The 25854-nt window shown below is 44.0% G+C and overlaps 2 protein-coding genes across 2 annotated transcripts; one reads left to right on the top strand and one right to left on the bottom strand.

The window, feature by feature from the left end:
- Nucleotides 1-298: 298 nt before the first annotated feature.
- si:dkey-220o5.5 (actin filament-associated protein 1-like 2) lies at nucleotides 299-16499 on the bottom strand. Its single transcript, XM_005460066.4, has 16 exons — nucleotides 16130-16499; nucleotides 9455-9589; nucleotides 9282-9359; nucleotides 9080-9138; nucleotides 6600-6720; nucleotides 6293-6519; nucleotides 5949-6128; nucleotides 5173-5259; nucleotides 4949-5018; nucleotides 4503-4720; nucleotides 4302-4411; nucleotides 3797-3914; nucleotides 3510-3597; nucleotides 2906-3072; nucleotides 2669-2779; nucleotides 299-1874 (listed from the first exon to the last, which is right to left on the bottom strand). Exons 1-16 carry the CDS (start codon nucleotides 16143-16145, stop codon nucleotides 1848-1850), a joined length of 1812 nt encoding a protein of 603 aa, XP_005460123.1. The 5' UTR covers nucleotides 16146-16499; the 3' UTR covers nucleotides 299-1847.
- An 862-nt stretch (nucleotides 16500-17361) lies between these two features.
- LOC100697822 (ras-related protein Rab-14) lies at nucleotides 17362-25187 on the top strand. The gene is made up of 8 exons (XM_003455481.5): nucleotides 17362-17517; nucleotides 17991-18049; nucleotides 18467-18520; nucleotides 19213-19390; nucleotides 24130-24196; nucleotides 24553-24640; nucleotides 24725-24755; nucleotides 24934-25187. Exons 2-8 carry the CDS (start codon nucleotides 17998-18000, stop codon nucleotides 25109-25111), a joined length of 648 nt encoding a protein of 215 aa, XP_003455529.1. The 5' UTR covers nucleotides 17362-17517; nucleotides 17991-17997; the 3' UTR covers nucleotides 25112-25187.
- Nucleotides 25188-25854: the final 667 nt, after the last annotated feature.

Below are 25854 nucleotides of genomic sequence, written 5' to 3'. Positions count from 1 at the left end.
GAGTGTGTTAAACGAGCAGCGAATCAGCTGCGCTTGATTAGCATACCAGGTAAGCACTATTTAACTGGTAGGCAGTCCAGTTGAGTCCAGTAGAGTGTGAAAACAGATGGGATGAGATGCATGTTGTGCCTTTTGTGTACTTGACTCCTCTCCTTGTGTCCTCATCTCTCCCACCAAAGATGCAGAGGAGGCGCTTCGTTTGAACGCGACACCAGTTAAATAGACGTTTGGCACAACTGGATCATAAACGAGCACTGGGAGAGGGGCTCGCTTCACAAAGGAAGATGAAAGTACAATATTAGAGAAGTACGAAGAGTTTAATCATATAAATGAGAGTGAGAGCAGCACAGCTGCTGCAGAGGTCATGTGTGGGAGGAAATATCAGCTTACAGACGGTGTCAGTAACTCAGTGAAATAACAAGTTTGCTCCTGTTGCTCCGAGATTGAAAGGATTTCCTAAATCACATGTAGATAAAAAATACTTAAATATTGTTCTACCATCAGAAGAAGAGATAATTACATTCGATATGCCACAAAAGTGTTCCTGTGACTTTTTGTACAAACAAATGATTTTACGGGTCAGTGTGGACGTTCACCTGAGAACAGCAAAGACGTGTCGTGGTTAGAAACAGGAAGCAGTTATTACACTGTGCTGCTCAGTACATGCTGAAAACTGTTATATAATTAAACCATAAAATAAATGTGCTATTAAAAAATTAAAACATCAGTGTGACCTTAAAAACTATCGCTGTATAATAAAACACATTCATACACTGAGTGGAAACGATCCACGCGAAACCATAAAAGTACAAAAGTAAATTCAGACATTTGCATGTGAAAATATTTCTTTGTAGCGATGATTTTAGCGCCCCCTCTGGTCACAAGTGGTCACTGCTCATCGCTGTGGTTTTTATTCTACCTACAGCTGAGTTTTGGTGCCTGTCTCTTTAAGGCCCCCCCTCCCTAAAAGCCCACTTTCATCTGATTAGCTGTTTCTGGAAGCCTGTGGAGGGGCAGCTTACGTGTCTTCCCTTTTTTTGATAAGGAGGGTTTGTAAATTTACTAAAAAATAGTAAATAAGCATGAACACAGTATTATTAGCTAGTTGTTAGGTTTTTTGTAGCTTTTTAGCTTTACTAAAAAAATATCACTTCCTGTTGTTGGTTTAAATGTAATGGTTTGGTTGGTTTAATGATCCAGGAACTGACCTCCCAGCCCATCGTTCATTCAGTGGTGCTGGTTTCAGTCATAATGCAAATGTCCTGTTTATAATGTTGAAACCTGCAGTCAGCTGAGACTGAAGGAGTCACCTGATGATGACGAAATGTTTCTCCCACTGAAAACGTCCAGATGAACAGAATCAAACTTTTGGGGCTTTAAATGTAAACTTTTAAAATGGACGTGAAACAGTGAAATGAGTCTCAGAGGTTTCTCTGAATTCTGTTCATCAGCTGCTGTTTACTAAAACTTTCACAGCTCAGTAAATCTCTGTTTAGCATGTTAGCTAGCTAAAATAGCAACCTTAGCACTGAACACAGTATTATTATCTAGCTGTTAGCTTTTCAGCGTTATTTGAAAAGATTATTTCCTGTTGTTGGTTGGAAATGTAAACTTTTAAAATGGGCACGAACGACAGATCAGCTGAGAGATCGACAGCAGCGAACACAGTGACCGGCTTCATGTCGGGCAATAAGGTTTTTGGGGGTTTTTTATGTTAGACGTGTTAAAATCCTTTGGCACACTCTCCCTGCACCATCTCTGAATAATATATGATAGCTAGAAAAAAAAAACAAAAAAAAACAGTCCACAGTAGTTGATGGGATGTGATATTAGCCGCGCAGCCGGTGTCAAGCAGCTGCTTTAGTTTCCCATTCCTAAAAGAATAATGAGAAATAGTGAAATTAGTGACAAAGGTTCCTCTGAATTGCTGTTTTCTGCTGTTTATTAAAAATTTCACAGCTCAGTAATTCAATCTCTGTTTAACATGTTAGCAAAAATGCTAACATTAACACTCAACACACTATTATTATTTAGCTGTTAGTATTTAATAATTGATTAGCTAAAAATGTTATCAGTGACACATTCTACACCTTGTAGTACCATATCACCCTATTAGAGCACTTCGCTCTCGCTCTGCAGGCCTACTTGTTGTTCCTAGAGTATTTAAAAGTAGAATGGGAGGCAGAGCCTTCAGTTTTCAGGCCCCTCTTCTGTGGAACCAGCTTCCAGTTTGGATTCAGGAGACAGACACTATCTCTACTTTCAAGATTAGGCTTCAAACTTTCCTTTTTGCTAAAGCATATAGTTAGGGCTGGACCAGGTGACCCTGAATCCTCCTGTTAAAAGGGAGGTTTTCCTCCATACAGTCATCGTGCTGCTCACTTGATGACTGTGTGATTGTTGGGGTTTTCTCTCTAATATTGTAGAGTTGTACTTTGCACCTTGAGGTGAATGTTGTGAATTGGTGCTAAGTGAATAAGCCTGAATTGTAAAATAAGTTATACATTTGATGGCTGGACACATGAGCATAAAGAGAAATGAGGCTGATGTCAGCTCATACAATAAAGTGTCACTGTAACCTGATCAGTGTGAATAACTTTGAAATCTTTGAATATGAAACTTCAGCAGCATTTTGTGCCGGGACCATCTGTGTTTGTGCGACTCTCACCTTCCTCCTCTGGAAAACTTTTCCGTGTTCGATGAACAGCGCTGAAGGAGCCCGTCTCAGGGAGTTTTTAGCTGAAGCCGTCCGTCGCAGCAGAGGGTTCAGGATGCCAGCCTGGACCAGCAGAGACCAGTTAGACCAGGTTCAGAGTAAATCTACGCTCAAAGCTCTTGTTTGGGCCTCTCACAGGTAGTTCATGCACCCTCCCACATCCACACCTGTCCAGGTTCAGTTTCCTACCTGAGCGCGCTCACTGTAGATGGCCAGGGACTGTCTGAAGGAGGTGCGCTTGTTTTGCTTTGCGCTGGATGCCAGGTTGATCTCTGACCCCGCCCTCAGCGGCACCGCCTTCCTGTCGGTCAGCTCGAGCTTCTGAATGCTTCGCTGCACTTCGGCCGACTTCCTGTCTGAAACGCAGAGCATCCAACCGTTCCTCCATCAGCTCCACCCAGTACTACATGTTACACTGTTTATCCAGGACTGCTCACTAACAGCTGATGATAGGAGCTTATCAGTGATTTTGGCCAGCTGTTGGTCCATAACGTTTATTTCTTATGGTCTTATGTTCACATTAAACCCAAACTTTACACTTTAGATACGATCAGATCTGATTTTCAAAGTAGAGCAGTCGCCCCCTGCTGGACACTAGAAAGCGTGCAGGTTTAAGGCGTCTCAGTTTTCAGACACTGGTTCATGCACACGGCTGTTATTGTGCTTCATGTTGACCATTTCTGAATCAGCATCGCCAGGTTTTTAAGAAACTTTCAATTTTCATAATAAAAGCCTAGCAAACCTAGTATAGGGAAAGTCTTTTATTTTGAAGTCGATTATCATAAGGACTCACTGTGGCCGCTGAGGACGGTGTTGCTGTACGTCACTGAGCCTTTGGATGACACCGAGCTGCAGCGAATCGAACCCTGAGAGCCGTGGAGCTGAAAGACGACATACAGGCGACGTTACGAGTTACTCCAAATAAGATTGTTTATCTTATTCTATTCTGTTGTTTTTCTCTTTTTTCTTTTAATTTCTACTTTCTACTTTCTGCTGTGACCAAAAATTTCCACGTGTGGGACTATGAAAGGATCATCTGATCTGATCTTAAATCCAAATGTCCTGCGGTGCAGCCCGTACCATGTGCTCCAGGACGGAGGTGTTGGAGTAGATGGGCTGGTCTCGGCCCGGCTCGCTCAGGTGGAAGGGGTCGTCCATGTAGGTGTTGGAGGAGGGAAACCTGCGAGTCTGCAGCCCACTGAGGACGAGAGGAAGCAAAATCAGTCCTCAGCTCAGAGCCGAGATAAAGCTTTATCGGAGTTAGCGACGCTGCGCTGGTGAAATATGAACGCCACGCTCACAGAATCAGGACTGCGTGTAAAAATAAGAGACGATTCAAAGGGCCTGAGGTGCTGACGGCTCAGAGATACGAATGAGCACTTGTATTCAAAAAATCTTCAAATGAATAAAATGATTGTCGTGATTGTGTATTTGACGGTCCCGATTTAGCCGAATGTGACATTCAGTGTTTTTATTATAATAAATGTTATTATGATTGATCCATAAACGTGGGGTTGGGGTTGCAGAACCACGTGTGACCACTAGGACGAGCTGGTGTTTCAGCCTGAGACGATGCACCTCGTACCTGAGAGTTACACCTGAGTGCTCCTGTGTTTTGTTGTCATGGTGACAGTAATACGCAGTGCCGTCCTGCAGCAGCTTCAACCACCGCCGCTTCTCCTCTGAGCTGCTCACCTGAAGGAAGGAAGGAAGGAAGGAAGGAGGACACGTTATTGAGTAACAAGTTGAAGTGGATGAATTCAAACTTCCTGTTCCACCAGCTCACCTCCAGCACCGCCACCTGGTCATCGAGCATGCTCAGTGTGATCCTGTAGCAGTGCTTGGTGTCGGGTTTGACCTCACAGCCTCTGAGCTGGACGGTGTACTGAGGCGAGCGCTCCCCCTGCTCCGCCTCCTCCTCCTCTCCGAACATGTTGAGGACCCCGGCCTCCACCCGACACAGTAAACTCTGCCACTGGCAGTTCATCAGCACGTTCAGGAAACCTGCCGCAGGCAAACGCCACAGCTCAGACCTCACGTCATGTGACCTCGCTAACAGACGGGTGATGTCACAGAGGCTACAGCCATCTTTGATGTACAGTTAGTTTCCATGCACATATTTTATGCACATTTTTAATTTGTATATAAAAAACATGAACAGAAACTGTAAAAGACACAAAGACTCTCTTCAATGATCGAATCGTGCGGTTTACTGTGCTGCTCTGTCGGTACCTTTGTTCTTGCTGAGGCTGCAGCGAGCTGAAGGTTTCTCCTCGTCAGAGTCAGACTGGACTATACTGGACTGAAGGAAGAGACACGGCATTAACAGGAGTGCAGGTATGACCACGACGACCACGACACAGAGCAGGTTGGAGATTATTCACGCCACGAGGCATTATGGGTAACAGAAATGTCTGTCGGTCGGCCTGTGGTGATGGTGTATCTGAGTGTCTCACCCTGCAGGACAGCAACTGGTCTGACTTATTCAGAGACGAGTAGCTGTGCATCTCCGTTTCTCCTGCGATGCTCACCTCCTCGATCACCTTCACACAGAACAGAAAAATATTTGTGCATAAATAATTTGAAAAAGGTGACAGAAAACAGATAAATGTGCCACCGGGAACAGTTCAGCTACAAACTGCGTCAGGAATCTCGCTGTCAGACTGAGATGCAGAGTTCACAGTCGGGCAGATGAAGAACAGCTTCCAAACACCGGAGTGGAAGATCTCCTTCAGACCTGCTGGCAGGTACAGGCAGGCCAGCAGAGTCCAGCTTTAACAGCCGTTGAAACAAAAACTTGGATGTGGGAGGAATTCTGAGCAAGGCAGTCAGTGGGGATGGGAAAGCTGCAGGGCAGCGGGAAGGAGAAGCAGTTCACTGCCTGCACTAATCAGGGGGTTGGAGTGCTGCTGGGGAAGACTCGGGATGCTTCAGGGCCGTCCCGGTGGACACTGGGAACCTCGGGTGGTGGTTCCACTTTTTAAAAGCTCCAGCTTTGGTGGGACTGCTCAGATTCTCTTGGAAGATCTTTCCAGAAAAACTGGAGAGGACCGTCTACTCTACAGGAAATCTCTGATTCAGGAGCAAAAGTGCACGAACTCTTTAGCTCAGAGGTGACTGAGAGTTCATGTATGTTTCCATGTCTGATGTAGAAACCTGAAGCCTGAGTGTGTGTAAGGACCTCATGCTGAATGTGAGCTAGTTCACGGTTCGTGTGTCGAGTGCTGCTGACCTTCTTCCACTCGTCGGCCTGCTGGAAGGTGCTGTAGCCCAGCACCAGCGTCTCCGAGCCCAGCAGCAGCAGTTTGAGCTGGTGTTGGATCTTCCTGCTGCTCTTTGACTTGTAGACGAGCTGACAGCCGCGCAGGTTCAACTCCAGCTGAGGCAGCAGGTCCCGGGCGCACTTATAACACTGACGCACACAAAGAAGACACACAGGTACAAACAGGTCAAACACACCTGACCTCACAAAGAGCTGAGGCGCTTCAAAGACTCGGTGCAGTTGCTGTGGATAGAGCGACACATAGTGGCCATCAGAGGGACTGCAGCCGTGTGGGCGTTTGGTTCCTTCCTCACCAGCAGCACGTCGTTCCTGATGATGAACAGCTCTTTGCTCCACTGTCCAAGCCACTTCCTCCTCCACAGGTACCCGCAGAGGCGGGACTCTGGCGTGGGCTTCAGGCAGGGCTGTGAGGCGCTCCACTGGATGTAGTGAGCTCTGTCCTTCACAAGCTCCTCCCCCCCATCGTCATCGTCTTCCTCATCGTAGGACTCGTAGTGGCTGCTGTCTGACTCCGCCTTCTCTGGAGAAAGGAAGAGGATCACGTTTGTTTGTGTTTCTACGTCGTGTTCCTGCTTTGTCATCGTGTGTGTTTGCAGGTACCAGTGTTGGACACGGTGGCGTCGGCAGGTACGTAAGGTTCTGCCTCCTCGTACGTATCTTCGTCATCATCGTCACCTCCTAGACCTCCTGGGGGGTGGGGCGGCACCTTGGGGCCCTGCAGCTAAAACATGAACATCAGGTCAGGAAGTCTGAACTCAGTTTCTCTGATCGTTGGAATTTTTTGATTTGTGGTGAAACTTTGATGAAGTCATGTGAACAATCAGACGAGCCGAGACGAGGCTCATCAGTCCAGCGTCTCCTCTTCTTCATGAAGAGCTAAATGTGTGTTTAGGACTAGTTTGTGTTGTTACTGTTGGTTGGTACCATGAAGTGAGTCTGAGCTTGGCTGAGTCACCTGATGAAGTTTGTAGTGTTAGAAAGTAGGTTTGTTTGTTTTTAAATCCTGTACATGACATACTGTGTGGAAGTGTGGGGAAACACGTATAAGACACCCATCCAATATACATTCTGCAAAAAAGAGCAATAAGGATAATAAATAAAACTACTTCAAGAGAACCATCAAATCCACTTTTTATCAAATTAAATATTCTCAAATTTAAAGATTTGGTTGACCTCAGAACTGAACAAACAATGTACAAAGCAGCAAATAAATCTTTGCCCCACAACATCCAGAACTTGTTCCAAATAAGACCAAATACTCCTGACCTGAGAGGAATACTTATGTTCAGCAAGCCAGTAGGAAGGACAAATGTAAAATATCAGAGCATTACAGTCAGAGGAGTTAGTGTGTGGAACACCTGTACAGGTGAAATCAAGACGAGTACATCAATACAAAAATTCACACGATTGTTCAAAAATAATAAATTGCATGAATATAGGAAATCTTCCTCTCAGTGACTGAGTCGTCTCATTGTGTCCTCGTTTTTTTTTTTTATAGATCAAAGCCTGAGTAACCCAACCTTAAGTTTCATTAAGCTGTTTGTCACATAAGATATAAAATAAGCTCAGAGATTAAGGGGTGTTATAGACAGGGTGATTAGTTTATGTAAAAATGTAGTTTGTTGTTGTTCTGGTTTACGTGCTGAAAATGGTTTTTATTTGTGTATGTTCAATGTGTTAGACTTGTACATAGTTAACCATATATGATCAAATAATGTTGAATCCTGGATATGGATTTGTAAGCAATGAAATTTGAAATACGGGGGTAGGAACAAGAAAAGTGTAAACTTCATCCTACTCCTTTTCGAGCACACGCATTCTGTAGACATATATACATGAAAACTTGATGATTTTTAAGGGTTTTTTTTGTTTGTTTGTTTGTTTGGTTTTTTTTCTGTTGTTATTTCAATTATATTTGCATGTTCGAAATAAAATTATATCTATCTATCTAGTTTGTAACCTGCTCAGGATGAAGTTGCCCTCTGACCTTTGGCAAATCAGTGTTCAGTAACTTTTCACAGGTTGTAACTTAAAACATGAGACCTGAGCAGATTCATGTGTGTGTGTGTGTGTGTGTGTGTGAGAGAGAGAGAGAGAGAGAGAGAGGAAGTTCAGTGTTTACATATGATCTCTTTGCTATCGGTCTTCCTATTGGCTCAGACCTGTGCAGAGGGAGGAAGCGGTCACCGATGGCGGCTGATTAGCATCTGGGCTACGTGATGGATGGATGGAAAACACACACACACAGACACACACACACAGAGTTGTGCTGCCGTCTCCTCCCAAACCTCAGGAGGACTCAGTCTGTCATTACTGACCCACATCACAGAGCCTCCTCCTCCTCCCCCTCCTCCTCCTCCTCCTCCTCCTCCTCTCTTTCTGCTCCGCTTCTCTTTGACCTCAGAAGAAAAATCCTGAAGCTGTTCAGAAACAGATTTTTGTCCCTTCCTAGTAAAGAAATTTGTGTTCCCATCATCGTGTTTGTCACATGAAACTTTTCCTCCACCTGTCGCTCCTGCTCTTCATCACGAGGAGTGTGATCAGCAGCTGTTTCTCACTCTGGTGCGTTTGATTTAACCACCATCTCCTGAACAGAATAAAAGCTCTTTTGTGAGTTTTATCTCTGTTTTCAGAGCTTTTTGATACATAAACTAAGACTTCTTGTTATTTATCAGGCAGATAATAAACTACATTCACATTTTTAGACCCAACCTTGAGCCGCCACGCTGGACTTATTTTTATTAATCAAGCACAGCAGTCAGCCACTTCATGTAATTAATTGATGAGAGATTGATGAGCCTCACACTGTGTTTGTAGAGTTTAGTCATCATTTTTCTATTATTTCTGTTTACTGTTTGTGTTTATATTTGAGTTTAATATTTTACTTTTTTTACTTACATTTTGTTGTTATTTTGATTCACATTCAGTCTTAACTAATACATTTTTTATGTTGTTTTTATTAATGAGTTTTCATTCACATTTCATTGTTGTTGTATTGTTTGTTTGTTTGTTTGTTTTTATGTGTCGCTTCAGTTAGCTCAGTGGTGGAAACCAGTATGACCAGTAAGGCTGATGCTCACCCCGTTCCTCAGCCACGCAGACAGGTCCTGATTTGAGACCAGCTCAGAGGCCCGGACAGCTGTGGATACAACAACAACAACAACAACAACAACAACACAGAGCTTTCATGAAGTCTTCGCAGATTTACGTGAACTCGGTTTATGAGTGAAAATCGTATTTCGGATTATTCCGATGTGTCTTGAAGGCAGCATTAAGGCGTACCTTTCGCAGGTGTGTCTGTCAGCTCGTTGCTAGGAGACGATGATGGACAGCTCATGATCATGTACTCGGCGTCTTCCACTGAAAACACAGCAGGAAACACTTTTATTCGGGTGTCTGTGGGTTTGGTAGCACTCTGAGTATCAGCAGTAATGTGAGTACTGCAGTGTTTTTACCTGGAGCGTCCTGATTCTGCAGCGTGGACAGCAGCTCTGAGATGGATTTCTTCTGAGCCTGAGCGATGTAACTCAGGGTCTCTGAGTCCAGAACAGACAGGAAGGACTGCAGATCCCAGATCAGCTTGGCCAGCACTGGATACAGACAGACAGATAGACAGACAGACAGTCGGACAGACGGACGGACAGAGGGATGGACGTCTGTTTGAGCTCATTAACCAGGAGGAAAATCCAGCCGAATACTGGAGAAAATGAGTTTACAGACTTTATCTCGACCTCACAGCGAGTCACAGTTTAACTGACTGCTGAGCCATGAGTCATGTTTGTTCTCACACTCTCAGTATCTGATGTCGCTGTTTACACGCCAACAGACACTCTGTCTGTCTGTCTGTCTGTCTGTCTGTCCTTCAGAGTCCACAGACTCTGTTTAAACTTTGCAGCAGAAACAAACGTGTTTACAGCCTGACACACAAACTGTTTGGTCTCTGTGGATCATTTTCCTCCTTCCTAACAGCTATGGGACGGACGGGGTGGTCATAGTTTGCATTATTAGGGGGCGTGGTCTCTTTGACTGACAGGTGGATGGTGACACAGGCAGCTTCACCTGAACTGGACCCCTGGACTCCAGCTTACCACTCCACCCTCTCATCCAAAATATGGACACTGATATCTCAGTCTTGCATTTTCTTTCTTCATTTTGGTCCAGCCATGGGGGGTCGGGAGGTCGGGGGGTACTGGGGTGGATGGGAGGGCTGCCTCCTGTGCTCATGCCCAACAGGGTGTCGGTGGAAATGATGCTGCTGTTTATTAAAGGCTGAGGAGGAGGGTGGGGGGAAGGCATGTTAGGAGGAAATGAGAGAGAAGGAAAGACAGGAGTGTGGAGGTGACGCTGGGGCCGGAGGAAAAGAGGAGGATCACAGATGTAGTGATGGAGGACATCCACAGGGTTGGTGTGACAGTGCAGGATGCAGAGATGGAGGCAGATGAATAATAATAAGAATGTTCTTTCTTCATCTCCGAGTGGAGTGATTGATTTTGGCCGTCTTCTCCTTCGAATCGACCCCAACACTCATTTATGTCTCTCAGAAAGAGACTGAATATGGACGGTGCAGGTTCAACCAACACCATCGGCTGCTTGGTTGGAGCTGATACGGCGGCTGAACCAGCCCAGGAAAAACGAGGTTCTTCTCTTTTCTTTGTCATGTTTGGGATAAATTAACTCTTACTTTAGTTTTAATAAAAATAAGTGGATACAGCAAAGTGAGCGTCTGACCCACAGCTGCAATTTACATGAATCCAGATGTGATTCATGATTCTGAAATGGAAAAATATCTGAGGACTGAAGAGGTGCATACGGTTTCCTGGATGTTAAAAACTGCATATTTGCATCATTTCTTTGAGATTTTGGGATTGACTATGAGGAGTCTGTTTGTGCAGGTTGTTACTGTGGCGGGTGGGTTTGCTCCCACAGTCTGAACACACGCGTGTGCTGAGTGTAAGCTGGCCGAGAGAGATAAGATCCATTTTTGTTTTAGTTTCATTTTAAGTTTCAATAATGAGTTTTCTCTCATGTGATAAGAAAACAGAAACAACGAGCTTTTCCTGTGCACAGCAGGGATTCAGGTGATGTAACTGTGTTTACTCTGAGTTAAATATTGGCAGGAGCCAGGAGCTTATCAGTTTGCATCCTGTCATCAATTAACACGTGAAGGCCAGAACATCTGCATATTTGTGCAGGGAGCGTTTACCTGAACAGGTGCGGTCAGACTGTTGTTCTGTATGAAACTGACTTTTACATGTGAATCACATTTTATTACGATGATCTGAGGATGCAGATGAGGAGCTGATGTGTGTTTGTGTCTGAGAGCGAAGAATCAGCATCTTGTTTTTCTGCCTTTGAATGATTTCAGCTCTTATCTTCTGAAGTGAAACAGAGTGAGTATTCATTCACACACAACAACAGCTTCATTCATAACACGAACACAGACGGACTTCATCACAGTTTTCATGTTTAATCGACCTGCTCGTAGCAAACTGACCGTCCCCCGTCAGCTTTACTTATTACAGAAGAAAAACATTTAGTGAAGGTAAGAGCAGCCTGTCAGGGCCTTTGTTAGTTTAACAAGAATCATTAAGGATGTCCAACATTCCACAGTTACATTAGTTTAAAAAAAAAAAATGTACAAAAAGCTCTGAAAACTGTTTTTTTTGTTTTTGTTTTTTTTTACCTCGCACCACCTTAAGCACTCCCAGGACCCCAGTATGACCTCCTAAAGGACCACACCTAGAACCTGCCTGATATCCATATAAACTACATAAATCATGACTATAATCATCATAAGGACATCTAGAACATGGCTAGTAGAACTTCTAAATGAAAACAGGAACCTCTGCAATCTCCTACAGGAGACCCAAAAGTTATTCAAGTGCACCCTCACAGACGGCCATTCAAAAGACCTCTAGAACCTCTCTGCGATCTCCAGTCACACAACCACCATGAAGATTTCTAGAACACCCTCGCTCACCAGTTTAACTTTCCAGAGGATGAATAGCACCTCTTCAGTGAGAACCACAACCTCTTAAAGTTCCCTCTTCACAGATAACCACTTAGATGTCTCGAACCCCATCCAAAACTACACAAATCATTACTAGAACCAACATTAGCACGTCTGAAACATCCTCAGAGGCCAGCGCAACCTTCTCAAGAAAAACTAGAATCTCTTCAACCTCCTAAAGAGTATGTAAGAGTCCCATCACAGAAAAATACCTCATAGACCTGTAGAACATCACCTCACAACCACCTCCAGGATTTCAGAGACCAGCATGACCAGCATGACCTCCTAAAGGATGACTAGAACCTCTTCAATGGCGACAAAACTTCCCTTAGTACCACAAAAGCCCACTTCACAGATAAACAGAACCTCCTAATAAACCTTTACAACCTTTAGTCATGACTAGACTCATATTAAGGACATGGAGGACCTCCTCAGTAATGACCAGAGTTTCCTAAAGCTATTACCTGACAATAACTGTGGCTTCAGACCATCCAGGAAGTGAAGCTCTGAACACTAATTAGCATCTGTGTGTGTGGATGCAGTATTTATATAAGGATATGGGCGACACAGAGTAGGTATAACTAAGTAAAGGTTTTCAGTCTTTAATGTGTTTCTGTTGTTGTTTGGACGTAAACTGTACTGAGTCATTGGTACAACACAGAGCAGAACATGTAAAAACATGCAGAGGAAACAGCAGCTGATTGTCCGGCGGCTCATTCATACAGAGAGGCCGAGTCCATTCATGCTGTGAGCCGAGTGGGAGACGAGGGTTAAATGTTCCTGATTATCTCCTCTGATGCTGATTTTAATCAAACTGCTGTTTAAGCAGCGAGCTGCAAATTCCTCAAACACCCACAAACCCAGAAGACGAACAACAACAGCAGAAAGGAGACGGACGGCTGCTGGACGGACGCAGAATCAAGAGTTTGTGTTGCTGAACGCTGCTTATCTGACCATCTGCATCACTTCCTGTCTCGGGCTTTGATGTTGCAGTGCACACATTCAGGCCTGTTTACATCATTAGTACATTAACTTCCATCCATTTCCTGGACACTTATCCTTAAACCATAACCTAAACGAATCCGTCAAAAACAAATCACTCGACTGACCACAGCGACGCATCCATCTTAAAAATATTCTGCTTCAGCAGTTTAAACTAAAAGTCACGTTTCCAGCTGAAACCGGTCACACTACAGTACCAGTGGTGTCCATCATAACAATGATATCCTAATAACATTATGCAGCAATTACATCCAACCACGAAGCAGTTTGTCCAGCGTTGTCCAATCAGGGGGCAGTCGTTGGAACCACAGAGCTCGTTCAGGTTCTGATACCCGATAATTGACTGTCGTTGGGCATTAGATCATCTACACTTACATAAACCTGTTTACAGCGCTGCGAAAAACATTTTTACTGTTTCTTTTTTTGCTATTTGTCACATTTATGTTTCTCAGATCATCAAATAAAATGTAATGTTAGACGACGATAACCTGAATCACTTTGTCACAATTAATTCAATTCAGTTTTGTTTATACGGCTCCGAATCACAACAACAGTCACCTCTATAGTGTAGGGTAGACCCTACAATAATACATACGTGATATGTTTTAACATAGGTGAGGTAGTTTTCCTAATAACTTAATTCATCATTTAAAAACTGTGAAAGAAGCTCCCACAGAGGCTGAACGTGCGGTTCCTCTAACGTCCAGCAGGGGCACCAGCAGTGAGTCAGTCCCACAGACGTCCACATTATAATCTGACAGCAGAAATAAACATGTTTACAGCCTGATACACAAACTGTTTGGCCCTGTGTCGCTGAGCTGATCACTGTCTGTGAGGCTTCACCACCGCTAATCGTTTCACAACATGGAAGCAAACAAAATGCTATGAAAATCCCAGAAACCCATGGGTGAAGTCACATGGTTACGTCCGTGTTTTTTCTGTAGAAAACATCATTTTTATTCTGTAAGGGAGAACGTGTCACAATCCATCCTCCTGCTGCTGTGGAGTCTTTATCACACCGATGGTATGTTAGCAACGCAACAATCAGAAATACCCATCTGTCCTCGTCCATCCTCCTTCCTCCACTTCATCATCATCACTTCCTCCTCCTCCTCCCGCTGCTGCTCTCTGGAGACTGAGCTAATAGACTGTTTAGATTTTCTGTGTGTTTGTGTCTTTAAAGTATCCACACCAACAATTTTAACATTTTTCTGCCATTAAGTCAGATTGTTTCCTGACCTCATGTGCTAATCGCTGGCTAAAAGGAGTGTTCTGATGTTTCCCAGCTCCTCCTGGTAGCGCTCAGTCTGAGGTACAAGAGCTACTCAAAATTTATAGAAAGAACTTTAAATAAGCTCTGAAAACAGGAAATGGATTTCCCATTAATCATCCCATGACCTTCTTTGATTTATTGGTGACCTCTTGGGGGGGCTGACCCTATTTTAAAAACCATCATCTACTATATATAACGTAGATAAAACAGCCCCAACGGGGACGTACTGCTGATGCATTGTACTGCAAAACCTGTGCTTCAGTTACACAAAGCTGAACTTACTTTAGTTTCTCATTTACACGTTGGACACGTTGCTGAGTATTTTTACCTCGTTACATGTGGTACTGTTACTTCAGGGAGTTATCTAGATAAACTGATCTCTCAAATCACTTTGGTTTGCTCTAATCAGAGTTACTTGTTGTTACAAACAACAATAAAAATGCAAAGTGGGTACAGGTCCCGGTTAGCAGCAGGTTAGTGGTGAGGTGGTCAGTTTGAGGAAACAGCAGCGCAGTAATGTAAATGTTTCTGCTCTCTTACCAGCCAGATTAAAGAAAGCTGCTCCACACGCTGCTGCACACATGTTTGTACTTCTGTGTTTGTGAGGACCTTCTGAGGCCTTTCACGGGCCCCTAACCTAAACCTCTTTTTAACCTGAACCCTCAAACTAAATCCAAACCCACAACCGGGCCTTTAAGAGTCCGTCCTCACAACACAGAAGGGTCCTTAAAAAGTCAATAAATAGATAGGTCCCCACAAAGATAGCTGTGCAAGTACACACACACACACAGGCAGTGAGGAGAACTCGTGTCTTTCAGATAATTTTAGGGTTTGGTTTTCATGGTAAAGTAACTTAAATCACTTTCAGCTTTTTCTAAACTTTTCAACTGGAGCCAGTTATAGCAGCATCATGGCCCTTTTCCTTCTGTCAACACTTCCTTTGAGTTAAAGCTGCTTTGGCCACAAATACATACATGCTCATATACAAAGTGTTTCTCACATGATACAGAAGATAAATTAAACTGTTAGAGAACAGCATGGCTTTTTGCTGTTTATTTACACTGATTTTAATGAATGAATTTAAACTATCTAATCAACCAGTCATTTGAAATCAAGTTTATTACCACCATCTAAATATTTTATACACAATACAACACAAGCCTGAGGTTAGTTTGATTTTTTCATAACTACAAACTAAAACATCCCAAAATAATAAATATAGTACAACTCATAACAACTCACAGCTGACCTCTACTGGTCACATGAGTCAGCAGCCAAAACATCAGCGTATATATTAATATGATAGACAAACATGGAAATAAACATAAAAGCTCCACCTGTCAGTCAAAGAGGCCACGCCCCGAATAATGCAAACCTTTAACCTTTTATAGGTGACCTATACAATCCACCACAAATATACCTACAGAGACTGAACAATTTATATTGGGCTGTAAAAGTGTTTATTACTGCTGTAAAGTTTTAACATGGGAGTCTATGGGGACCGACTCACTGCTGCCCTCGGTGGAAACTGGAGGAACTGCAAATTTTGGCCCTGGTAATTGCTGAGTGCTTTGTTAGAACTTTATTACAATTAGTTTTAACATTTTTTTCCAAGACAAAAGAATACGTGGATGTTAAACACATTAAAGGAAAGTTTCAAAGTAAATCTCCATTTGTAATCAGATTACATCTGAAACATGCATGCTGTGTATGATTTCATTCATGTGAAACATTTTTAAATATATAAAACAAATATCAGGTAACGTCAGGTTTCATGTGTGGATGAGTTTTATGCCTCTGTCGTTATTCCTGAAACATCTTAGGACTTGTTGTGGGTCACGGTACCTTTCTGTTTGTCCATGTCGGTCGTCTCAGTGTCTGCTGATCCTCAGGCTCATATCTCTGCTAAAGAATCCAACATCAAACGGCAAACAGATTTCCTCCTCTTTCCTCCTCCCTGAACTCCCTCTATCTGCTCTGTGAGAAGCAGTTTGAGTTCTGCCAGGCGAGTCTATTTGAGCACGTCTGTGACCTCAGCACAGGAGGGAGGAGAGAGAGGACGGGCCAGCGCTCTCATTATGCATGGGCATGCACAAAAACCTTAAATACAAAGTCACTTTAACAATGTGCCCAGTGTTATCATTCAGTACACAAACACATTTAGAAAATACACAAGAAGAAAAATATCTGCTAATATTCTGGCTTTAAGGGTTTCTTCAGTGATGCTCCACAAACTAAAATAATAATAATAATAATAATAATAATAATTCCACAGCTATCAGAAAATCGAGGGAGAGCAGCTGGATTACAAAATTACTCAGGCCTCTTTTTATTTAGAAATATAAGTTATTCTTCTACTTGAGAATATCCTGTAATTTACTTATATTAAACCAAGTTTATGTTTTAAATAAATATAATGTATGTTTTCATTTGTCCTACTGTATCGACACAATCCATCCTCTGCTGCTTCTGTTTGTCAGGGTCGCGGGGGGCGGGGGGTGGGGGTAGAGCCTATCCCAGCTGTTTTAGGGCAAGAGGCAGGACACAAACTGGAGTGGACACCAGTCTGTCACGGGGCTAACACAAAGAGAAAGACAACCATTCACACCTATGGGCAATTTAGTGTTTCCACCTAACCCCACTAACTGAGAACATGCAAACTCCACACAGAAAGACCCCAGCCTGATGGTGGAACCTAACTCAGGACCTTCTTGCAACATTAGAAGCTCATTTATTTCAGTCAAACATTTTCAAAATAACTACATATGACCTCTGTGAACCCCATTAGGAGTTAAAGGGTAAAGGAACCCTTCTGTTTCTGACTGCAAACCTGCAGACAATAGTCACATTTTTCAGTGTTTTTCATTGTCGCAGTAATTTGGTAACATATATCTATAGAAACAAGAGCTTCTATTAACTAATTTGGGTCACTTATTTTAAAAAAAGAAAGAAAGAAAGAAAGAAAGAAAGAAAGAAAGAAAGAAAAATGTAAATAAATAAAGTTACAAACGGGACGGTTGGGTGTGTCTAAATCCCCTTCTCGTCCGCTGGGCGGCAGTAGGAAGCTGTAAGTCTCGCGATACTACCTCTTTTCTCCTTGATGAGGAAGAGTCGCGGAAGCGGTAGAAGATTTTCCTGACGGCTCAGCAAGCGACCCATCAAGTCAGATAAAACTACCCGGCTAACCAGCGTTTTAAGCAGCTTTACAGGTCGGATAGACACCCGGACTGAAGGTAAAACACAGCGATGTGTAACGCCTCCTGTCTGATTGGTTTATTATTCGGTTGTTTTTACTGTAAAAGCTTCAGAAAGTGGCCTCCTGCCGTTAGCAAGGCGTAGACAGCAATGCAGCTGTTAGCCGCTTAGCTCCAGGAGTGGAGCTCCAGGAGGGCTCGGGGGACTCCTCGGGGGGTTCCTGGGGTTGAGCCGTCAGCTGATGGCGTTTCATACGTGTGATGAAGCTGAAAGCTTCCTCTCCGCAGGGCTGTCACGGTGTTTAAAGCTAACGCTGGGCTCGGCGTTAGCTGCTGCTAGCTCAGCCGGCTGCTTCCTTCTCTGAGCTGTTTGTGTCTCACTCGGTGTGTTTGGAGGCTCAAACCGAGCTCAGAGCATCACTGTGACCGTGCTCAGACCGAGGGTGGAGCCCCGTGTTTGAGCTCAGGTTCTCGGTTTAAACCAAACACATTTTTTTGTTTTCTCTCCGCAGGATCACGATGACAGCCGCGCCTTACAACTACTCTTACATCTTCAAATACATCATCATCGGTGAGTGACCCGAGCTCCACCTCCTGTGTTTACTCCCGGAGCTCTGCCAGAGCAGCTTTGCATGAGTCCGTTTATAATAACCGCTCTGTATCCGTGACCGCTGCCCCTCACATCAGTAAACTCCCTCCTTCAATTAAACCCGGTCTCTTCTGATTAGACGGCCTCCGGAAGCTTGCTGAAGTGCAGAACCTGGCGCTGCTAAATGTGGAGTGTCTGCAGCGGGTGCAGATAATAAATAAAGACGATGTTGAGCTGTGACTCATGCAGCGCTGCTCTGGTAAAGTCCAGGAGTGAAACTGTGGACGGTGAATGAGCAGAAATACTTTAATCACGGGGAGTAAAAACGCTTCATCCGGGTGTTTCCTGATCGCTGTCACGCCTTGCTGGCCGACCTCACCTGTGTTTGTCTGTCTGCAGGTGATATGGGAGTCGGGAAGTCGTGTCTGCTGCATCAGTTCACAGAGAAGAAGTGTGAGTGCTGCTTTTCTTCTTCTTGTTTACTGAAGTTTAAGAATAGAATAGACTTTTATTGTTATTATAAATGTATGATGAAATTGTGAATTATGGATATTTAAAATTTACCACCACTGTTTGTGTATGAGGGGGCAAAGTGGTACAGCCTGTGTTTCTAGGTCTTTTATTTTGAAAGGCAAGCAGCGGAAAATCAGTTCAGGCTGACTTTTAGAGTCTTTTTTTATAATAATGTCAAGTTTGTTGATTAGGAGTCCGTCTTAGCTGTTTAACAGCACGGCTCTAGTTTATCATATAAATATCTTAATAATGATCAAGTGTCAAGTTCAGGCTTCATAAATATCGATTTATTTTTTTCTTCATTTTGATGTAACCGTAAACCTCGAACAGTGGAAACATTTAACAGGATTTCTTTGAATTGATGAACAATGTAAATAGATTAGCTTTTAGCATTCAGTTTGTTATGCTAGGAAAAAAACAAAAAGCGACTCGTGTGTTTGATTTTATCTGGATGGTTTCATGAAATTCATTCTGATAACAGATTTCGTGTGTTTTTCCCTGAGACAGCGACAAGCACAAACATTTTTACCTTTACTTACCTGTTGGTGACCACTGCCCGTCCAATTCCTGTGTGTGTGTGTGTGTGTGTGTGTGTGTGTGCGCGCGTGTGCATGCGTGTGTGTGTGCTGCAGTCATGGCAGACTGTCCTCACACCATCGGGGTGGAGTTTGGGACGAGGATCATGGAGGTCCACGGGCAGAAGGTGAAGCTGCAGATCTGGGACACGGCGGGTCAGGAGCGGTTCAGGGCCGTCACCAGGTCCTACTACAGGGGGGCCGCCGGGGCCCTCATGGTCTACGACATCACCAGGTACCTAGGCAGGCGAGGGTGGATGAAGGAGGAGAAATCTGTGTCCTGTTTACTTAAAGGGACAGTTCACCATAAATGTAAAACTCTGGTTGCTCCGTCCTGTCGAGCTGCTAATTCAGCACTTTGTTGTTTGTGATCACAAACTGATAAAAAGACAAAAACCAACAAAACAAATCAGATATGCAGTGAAGATCATTTCATACAAAACAAAACCTACATGAAATGAATGTAAGTTTCTGTCCAAGTAGGAAAAGTTGAACCATTAGATGAATAATAAATGATAAATGTGTATATAAAGTCATGTTAGATTAAATACATCAGTTAAAACAAAGTAAGCTGAAAAAAATGGAAGTGATCCACAGACGCTCCTGTGAGCGGCTTCACGTTGGAACTATTTTCTTTCTACCGTCTACATCCGCCAGCTATATCACTGTGCAGGAGGAAGTGTGCACTGAGGTATGAGGAAATGAGCATTATCTCTGTGCTCAGCTTTTTTTGTTTTGGTGGATCTGAAACACCCTTGAAAGAGTAGTTGTCAAACAGCTAACAGATCATCTGCAGAGGAATGGCTTATTTGCAGAGTTTCAGTCAGGTTTCAGAGCTCATCACAGCACAGAAACAGCTTTAGTGAAGGTTACAAATGATCTTCTTCTTTTTTTTTTTTAATTCATGTTTTGGATGGACAGAAACATATACGACAGGAGTAATAATATTGTCAGTTCTCTGTCCGTTTCTTAACAGCAACAAACAAATAAGAGCTAACGATAGCTAAAGAAATGCAAAAGGAAAAAAACCCAGGAGAAACAAAATAAGAAACCGCCTGCTGGGAAACACCAGCAAAAACAAAAGGGGCAGAACACCCAGGTGCCTAGAAACTAAACTCGACCTTGACCACTGGTTGATTAAACAATTTCTTTCCTCTACTGACTGTCAAAGAAAAAGAACAACAACAATGACAAGGACATAAGAAAAACAAAATAAGAAAAAATCAACTTATCACAATATCTAAGAGACATTGTCGATGTACAACAAAAAGGGACCCCAGACCTGATCAAAAATATCTTCTCTCCCCTTAACTCTGTACGTAACCTGGTCATATAATGCCATCTTGGACATTTGTTCAGACCATTCCCTGAAACAACAGGGGCTGGATGACTTCCAGCGCCTCAGTATTATCCTGCAGCCTGTTATGAAAGCCAAACGCACCCATAGTCTCTGTCTTATAGTGAGAATACTGCTGTCAGGTAACAGACCCAGGACACACAAAGCTGGAGACTTACAAAGGTTAAGATTAAAAATATCATTCACCAAGTTAATGATCCCGTCCCACAAATAATCATTTTTCCGGCATGCATACAACATATGAACTAGAGTCCCGGCTTCCTCCTGACATTTCCAGCAGGTGTCATTGTCAGCAAGCTTCAGCCTGACTAATTTACTGGGAGTCCAGTAATTTCTGTGAAGCAACTTGTACTGGATAAGCTGAGATTGTGCTTCATGTGAGCAAACATACCATGATGAAACCAGCTTCTTCCAACTATCCTCTGAAATCTGGATACCCAGATCCTTCTCCCAGCACTGCCTCAGCCCCTCCAAATTGGGAGAGTGCGCCTCTCTGAAGATCCCATAGAATTTGGATGCTCTGATTCTATTGATAACAGGAGCTGCAAACATCTCCTGAATACTAGATGGAGGGTCTGGGTTATTGTTCAAAATGGCTTTAATACAGTGTCTAATTTGAAAAAAACTCCAAATTTCCCTTGGATCCAGATTAAATTCTTGTCTGATTTCCGCAAATGATTGAATATTTTCTTATTATACCAGATAGAGGCTCTAGAGGTAAGATAAGGGCTAATGTTGGTATATTGGTGAGCTCTAAACCAGGTCTCTTGTATAAAAGCCAACACTGGATCTTTAAACTGGTCTTCCCCTCTGAGTGAGGAAGGCCTCTAAAGATGAGGGAGCCACAAGACTTTCCTCATGATGGCTTCTCCGCAGGGGAGTTATTTATCTTAACTAACTGAGATAGGGAGAAAGCATAGTGATACCAGACCATCTTGGACAATGCCAACCCGCCATTATCTTTAGCAGCATATAGTTTGGACTGATTAAAGGATGGCTTTTTGCCTGCCCACACAAAACGCTCCACACATGTATTATAAAGCTTTAGCAGGTTATGCGGGACTGCTATCGGTAACATATGGAGAAAGTACTGGAATTTAGGAGCAATAATCATCTTCACCAGGTTAATTCTGCCCAAAAGGGACAGATTCATTTTGACCCAATTCTGCAAAAGCGGGTGAATGTTTTGAATCACTGGGGAGATATTTACTTGCATTATGTTAACTAAACCAGGGGTCAATTTAATCGATTTAGTCAATTTAAGGTCAAATCCTTGGGCATCCACTTGAACTGCCATGAGCTCCTAATGGCTGGAGGACACAGTTTAGAAATGGGCATAGCTTCGGACTTAGACCAATTTATGGTGTAGCCAGAAATTGCAGAGAAAGAATCAATAATTGACAAATGATTAACAAATGATCTTCTTATGGCCTCTGACAGTGGACTCATCTGTGTGCTTGTCCTGCTAGACCTCAGTGCAGCGTTCGATACTGTCGACCATAATATCCTATTAGAGCAGGGGTGGGCAATTCCAGGCCCCAAGGGCCGGTATCCCTGCAGGTTTTAGATGTGTCCTTGAACCAACACAGCTGATTTAAATGGCTAAATTACCTCCTCTGTGGGCGTTTATCAATATGCGTACTTGTGCGTACTTGCGTTCTCGTGTACTCGTGATACGTCATCAGTCGGAGACCAAGTACTGTTCCAATTCGAAGTACGCATCAAGCCGAGAACGCGAAAAAGTCCCGGATGTGTTCTCGCTCCGCCCGTTTTATCGAGCATGCATCGGTGTGGACTTGGGACAGCTAAATATCCCAGAATGCATTTCGTCCAAAACTCAACAGCGGACTCCCGGCACATCGTTTTCACCCCTCCCCTCTCGTGGTCTTCTCACTACTCAGGTTAAAGAAACCCCAGCAGCTGTCTATAGTATTGAGTGTCCACTAGAATAGAAATAAAAGCGTTCTAACATCTCACCTGCTTGTTTTTATTAAGGTATGTACACGTATGTACATGTACACTATTTTTATTAATAGAGGTTTCACTACTGAGGTTAAAAATGATATATAAGTCACGTAGATCACTTCTAAATGTTAATGTTTGGTTTATTTCAGTGTGTTATTTGTTCCTGAGTAAACCGGTTTGGCTGTGATTACAGTTAAGCTTCATAACATGTTACTCACAGTTAAATTAGGAGGGGACGGCAGTAAAAACTCCGGACCTGTGACATCATCACGTACGCAGGTGTTCCGACTGTACAAATCACGAGTCCGTGCTCACGTTCTCGGCGGGTACGTACTCCCGTGCGTTCTCGGCGAGTACGTACTCGCGTACTTGGGCATTGATAAACGGCCAACATGTCCTGATGTTCTCCAGAGGCCTGGTAATGAACCAATCATGTGATTCAGGTGTGTTGACCCAAGGTGAGATCTAAAACCTGCAGGACGCCGGCCCTCGGGGCCTGGAATTGCCCACCCCTGTATTAGAGCGATTAGAACATGCTGTAGGTATTACAGGTACTGCACTGCAGTGGTTTGTATCATATCTATCTAATAGACTCCAGTTTGTGCATGTAAATGGAGAGTCCTCTTCACACACTAAGGTTAATTGTGGAGTTCCACAGGGTTCAGTGCTAGGACCAATTCTGTTTACATTATACATGCTTACCTTAGGCAGCATCATTAGAAGACATAGCATACATTTTCACTGCTATGCAGATGACACGCAGCTCTATCTGTGTATTTAAAAGTAGAATGGGAGGCAGAGCCTTCAGTTTTCAGGCCCCTCTTCTGTGGAACCAGCTTCCAGTTTGGATTCGGGAGACAGACACTATCTCTACTTTCAAGATTAGGCTTAAAACTTTCCTTTTTGCTAAAGCATATAGTTAGGGCTGGACCAGGTGACCCTGAATCCTCCCTTAGTTATGCTGCAATAGCTGTAGGCTGCCGGGGATTCCCATGATGCACTGGGTGTTTTTTCTTCACTCACTATGTGTTAATAGACCTCTCTGCATTGAATCATACTTGTTATTAATCTCTGTCTCTCTTCCACAGCATGTCTTTATCCTGTCTTCCTTCTCTCACCCCAACCAATCACAGCAGATGGCCCCGCCCCTCCCTGAGCCTGGTTCTGCCGGAGGTTTCTTCCTGTTAAAAGGGAGTTTTTCCTTCCCACTGTCGCCAAAGTGCTTGCTCATAGGGGGTCATATGATTGTTGGGTTTTTCTCTGTATGTGTTATTGTAGGGTCTACCTTAAAACATTAATTGCCCTGAAGCCACTTTTGTTGTGTTTTCTGTGGATCATACTCATGTGTGTGATGCAGGGTGTAGACTGTCCCTTTAAAAGCACTCAGAGTAGTGTTATGTTTCATGTGATGAGGTTGTTGATGGAGGCCTCCACCTGCTCTGGCTGATGGTGGGCGGTAATGTTTCAATCTTAGAGAGTGACTTGAAAGCAGCAGACCAACCAAGAACCAGTTCCTTTGTAGGATTCTCGTCCAAACTAAATATTTGCCAGGCTGTGACTCTGATGGCGCCCTGACAGTCGACGCTGCTGTGGACTAAATGTCAGACAAACGTTCAGAGAGTGTACTGACTTTGTAATTTTTGTGTGTTCAGGAGAAGTACCTACAATCACCTGAGCAGCTGGCTGACGGACGCCAGGAACCTGACCAACCCAAACACGGTGAGTGCGCCCACGCAGACTTCTGTGGCGACTCTTTTAAATCTTATTTTCAGGCAGGAGAGAGAGAGAATGATTTAAAAATGGAGTCTGAAGGTTAAAGTGTACCAGAGCTGTGGTGCATAAACTGAGGCCCGGCACAGTCGTACAGACTTGGCTGGACCGCAGCTACAAGTAAACAGTTATTACATCCCTGCTCACCTTTATGGCAGTAACCCTGTGCAGGTAACAAACACCTGTTAAGCTGCTGTGATGTGCACAAAGCATCCTTTAACCTGTGAAGCACTGAAGCTGCTCTGTTAGCCGCTCCATGACCCGGTGAAGAGTCGCTGCTCAGACTGCGTGTCTCCGTGTCGTAGGTGATTATTCTGATCGGCAACAAGGCCGACCTGGAGGCTCAGAGAGACGTGACGTACGAGGAGGCCAAACAGTTTGCCGAGGAGAACGGTGAGACGCTCGCACGATCAGATAAACGCTCAGCAGCAGACGGAGACTCGCTGATTTCTCTGATTTCTGCTTCCTGTTTCTCAGGTTTGCTGTTTCTGGAGGCCAGCGCCAAGACGTAAGTACAGCGTGTTAGAGTGGGAGCTCGTAGTGGCTCGATGGTTATGATTCATTCAGAAACCCGTTCACACCACAGAACGGTGAAGTGCATGAACACGTGTTTTTGGGTCCTTGTGACGACTGAGTCACGATGTTTTAATAAGTCCTGACGAGTTTGGCCTCTGCTTCTTCTGCAGAGGCGAGAACGTGGAGGAGGCCTTCCTGGAGGCAGCGAAGAGGATCTACCAAAACATTCAAGATGGCAGCCTGGACCTGAACGCCGCCGAGTCGGGAGTCCAGCACAAACCTTCGACGCTGCAGGGGGGACGCCCCAATGCCGACAACCAGCCGGCGAAGGAAGGCTGCAGCTGTTAACCTTGGACAGAAAGTACAAACGCATCGAACAGACCGACACACAGACTCCGCCGGGCACTAACACTCACACCCAGAACCGGCCTACACTCATCATCGGCGCTGTCCACCCGCCGTTTTCTAATCCAAAGCAAGATTCAGCAATCCTCCATCCATTCGAGACTTTACCAACTCTGACCCGATCCTGAAAACCAAATCTAGAAGCACATCTCTGCAGCGTGAACTGGCTCAGAAAGGCTCCCAGATCAGGACCACCCGAGGCGGCGACCTCATCCAAAACCAGTCTCAGCACAGACCTGTGTCAATCTGACCTTTGTAAACCACAACGCTTTAATCTCAAAACCAGAGAACTCCCCCAGACTGGGCTGCTCTCCCCACCTCGTCTCCATCGAGGATGCTTCAGCTCACATGCATTAAAAACCTCCTGCAGACTCGATCGGGATCATCGTGAGTACGCCACATTTGGTTTTCCATAAAATTCGGGCTTCCTTATCAACAAACCAACCGACCCAGACAAACCGCCGCAACAGGACATGACGGTGAACGCCGGCGATCACGGAGGACTCCTGTCAGTCAGCTACGGCGGGCCGGCGTGCGGCCTGGACTGTGCAGAGTCCAGAGTAGGGTCGACTGATTCCGGAATAAAGTGAAGGTTTTACAGATTTAGCATCTTTCGTTTTTTTCTCCCATAAGTAAAATGTTTAAATTCAGGCAAACCAAAACCAAATTGGGACAAAATGAAATTC

Source organism: Oreochromis niloticus, linkage group LG12, assembly GCF_001858045.2.
Source record: "Oreochromis niloticus isolate F11D_XX linkage group LG12, O_niloticus_UMD_NMBU, whole genome shotgun sequence".
Classification (NCBI taxonomy): domain Eukaryota; kingdom Metazoa; phylum Chordata; class Actinopteri; order Cichliformes; family Cichlidae; genus Oreochromis; species Oreochromis niloticus.
The sequence above is the reverse complement of the archived record's forward strand: the minus strand, read 5'-3'. Positions and strand labels throughout refer to the sequence as shown.

Excerpts from the sequence above, each read along its gene's own strand:
- si:dkey-220o5.5 (XM_005460066.4), bottom strand. Across the intron at positions 3,073-3,509 it reads CACCGTCCTCAGCGGCCACA|ACAGGAAGTCGGCCGAAGTG; the intron begins GTGAGTCCTTAT and ends TCTGCGTTTCAG. Across the intron at positions 1,875-2,668 it reads AAGTTTTCCAGAGGAGGAAG|GAATGGGAAACTAAAGCAGC; the intron begins GTGAGAGTCGCA and ends TTATTCTTTTAG.
- LOC100697822 (XM_003455481.5), top strand. The coding sequence starts at position 17,998 with ATGACAGCCGCGCCTTACAACTACTCTTACATCTTCAAATACATCATC. Across the intron at positions 24,641-24,724 it reads ACAGTTTGCCGAGGAGAACG|GTTTGCTGTTTCTGGAGGCC; the intron begins GTGAGACGCTCG and ends CCTGTTTCTCAG. Across the intron at positions 24,756-24,933 it reads CTGGAGGCCAGCGCCAAGAC|AGGCGAGAACGTGGAGGAGG; the intron begins GTAAGTACAGCG and ends CTTCTTCTGCAG.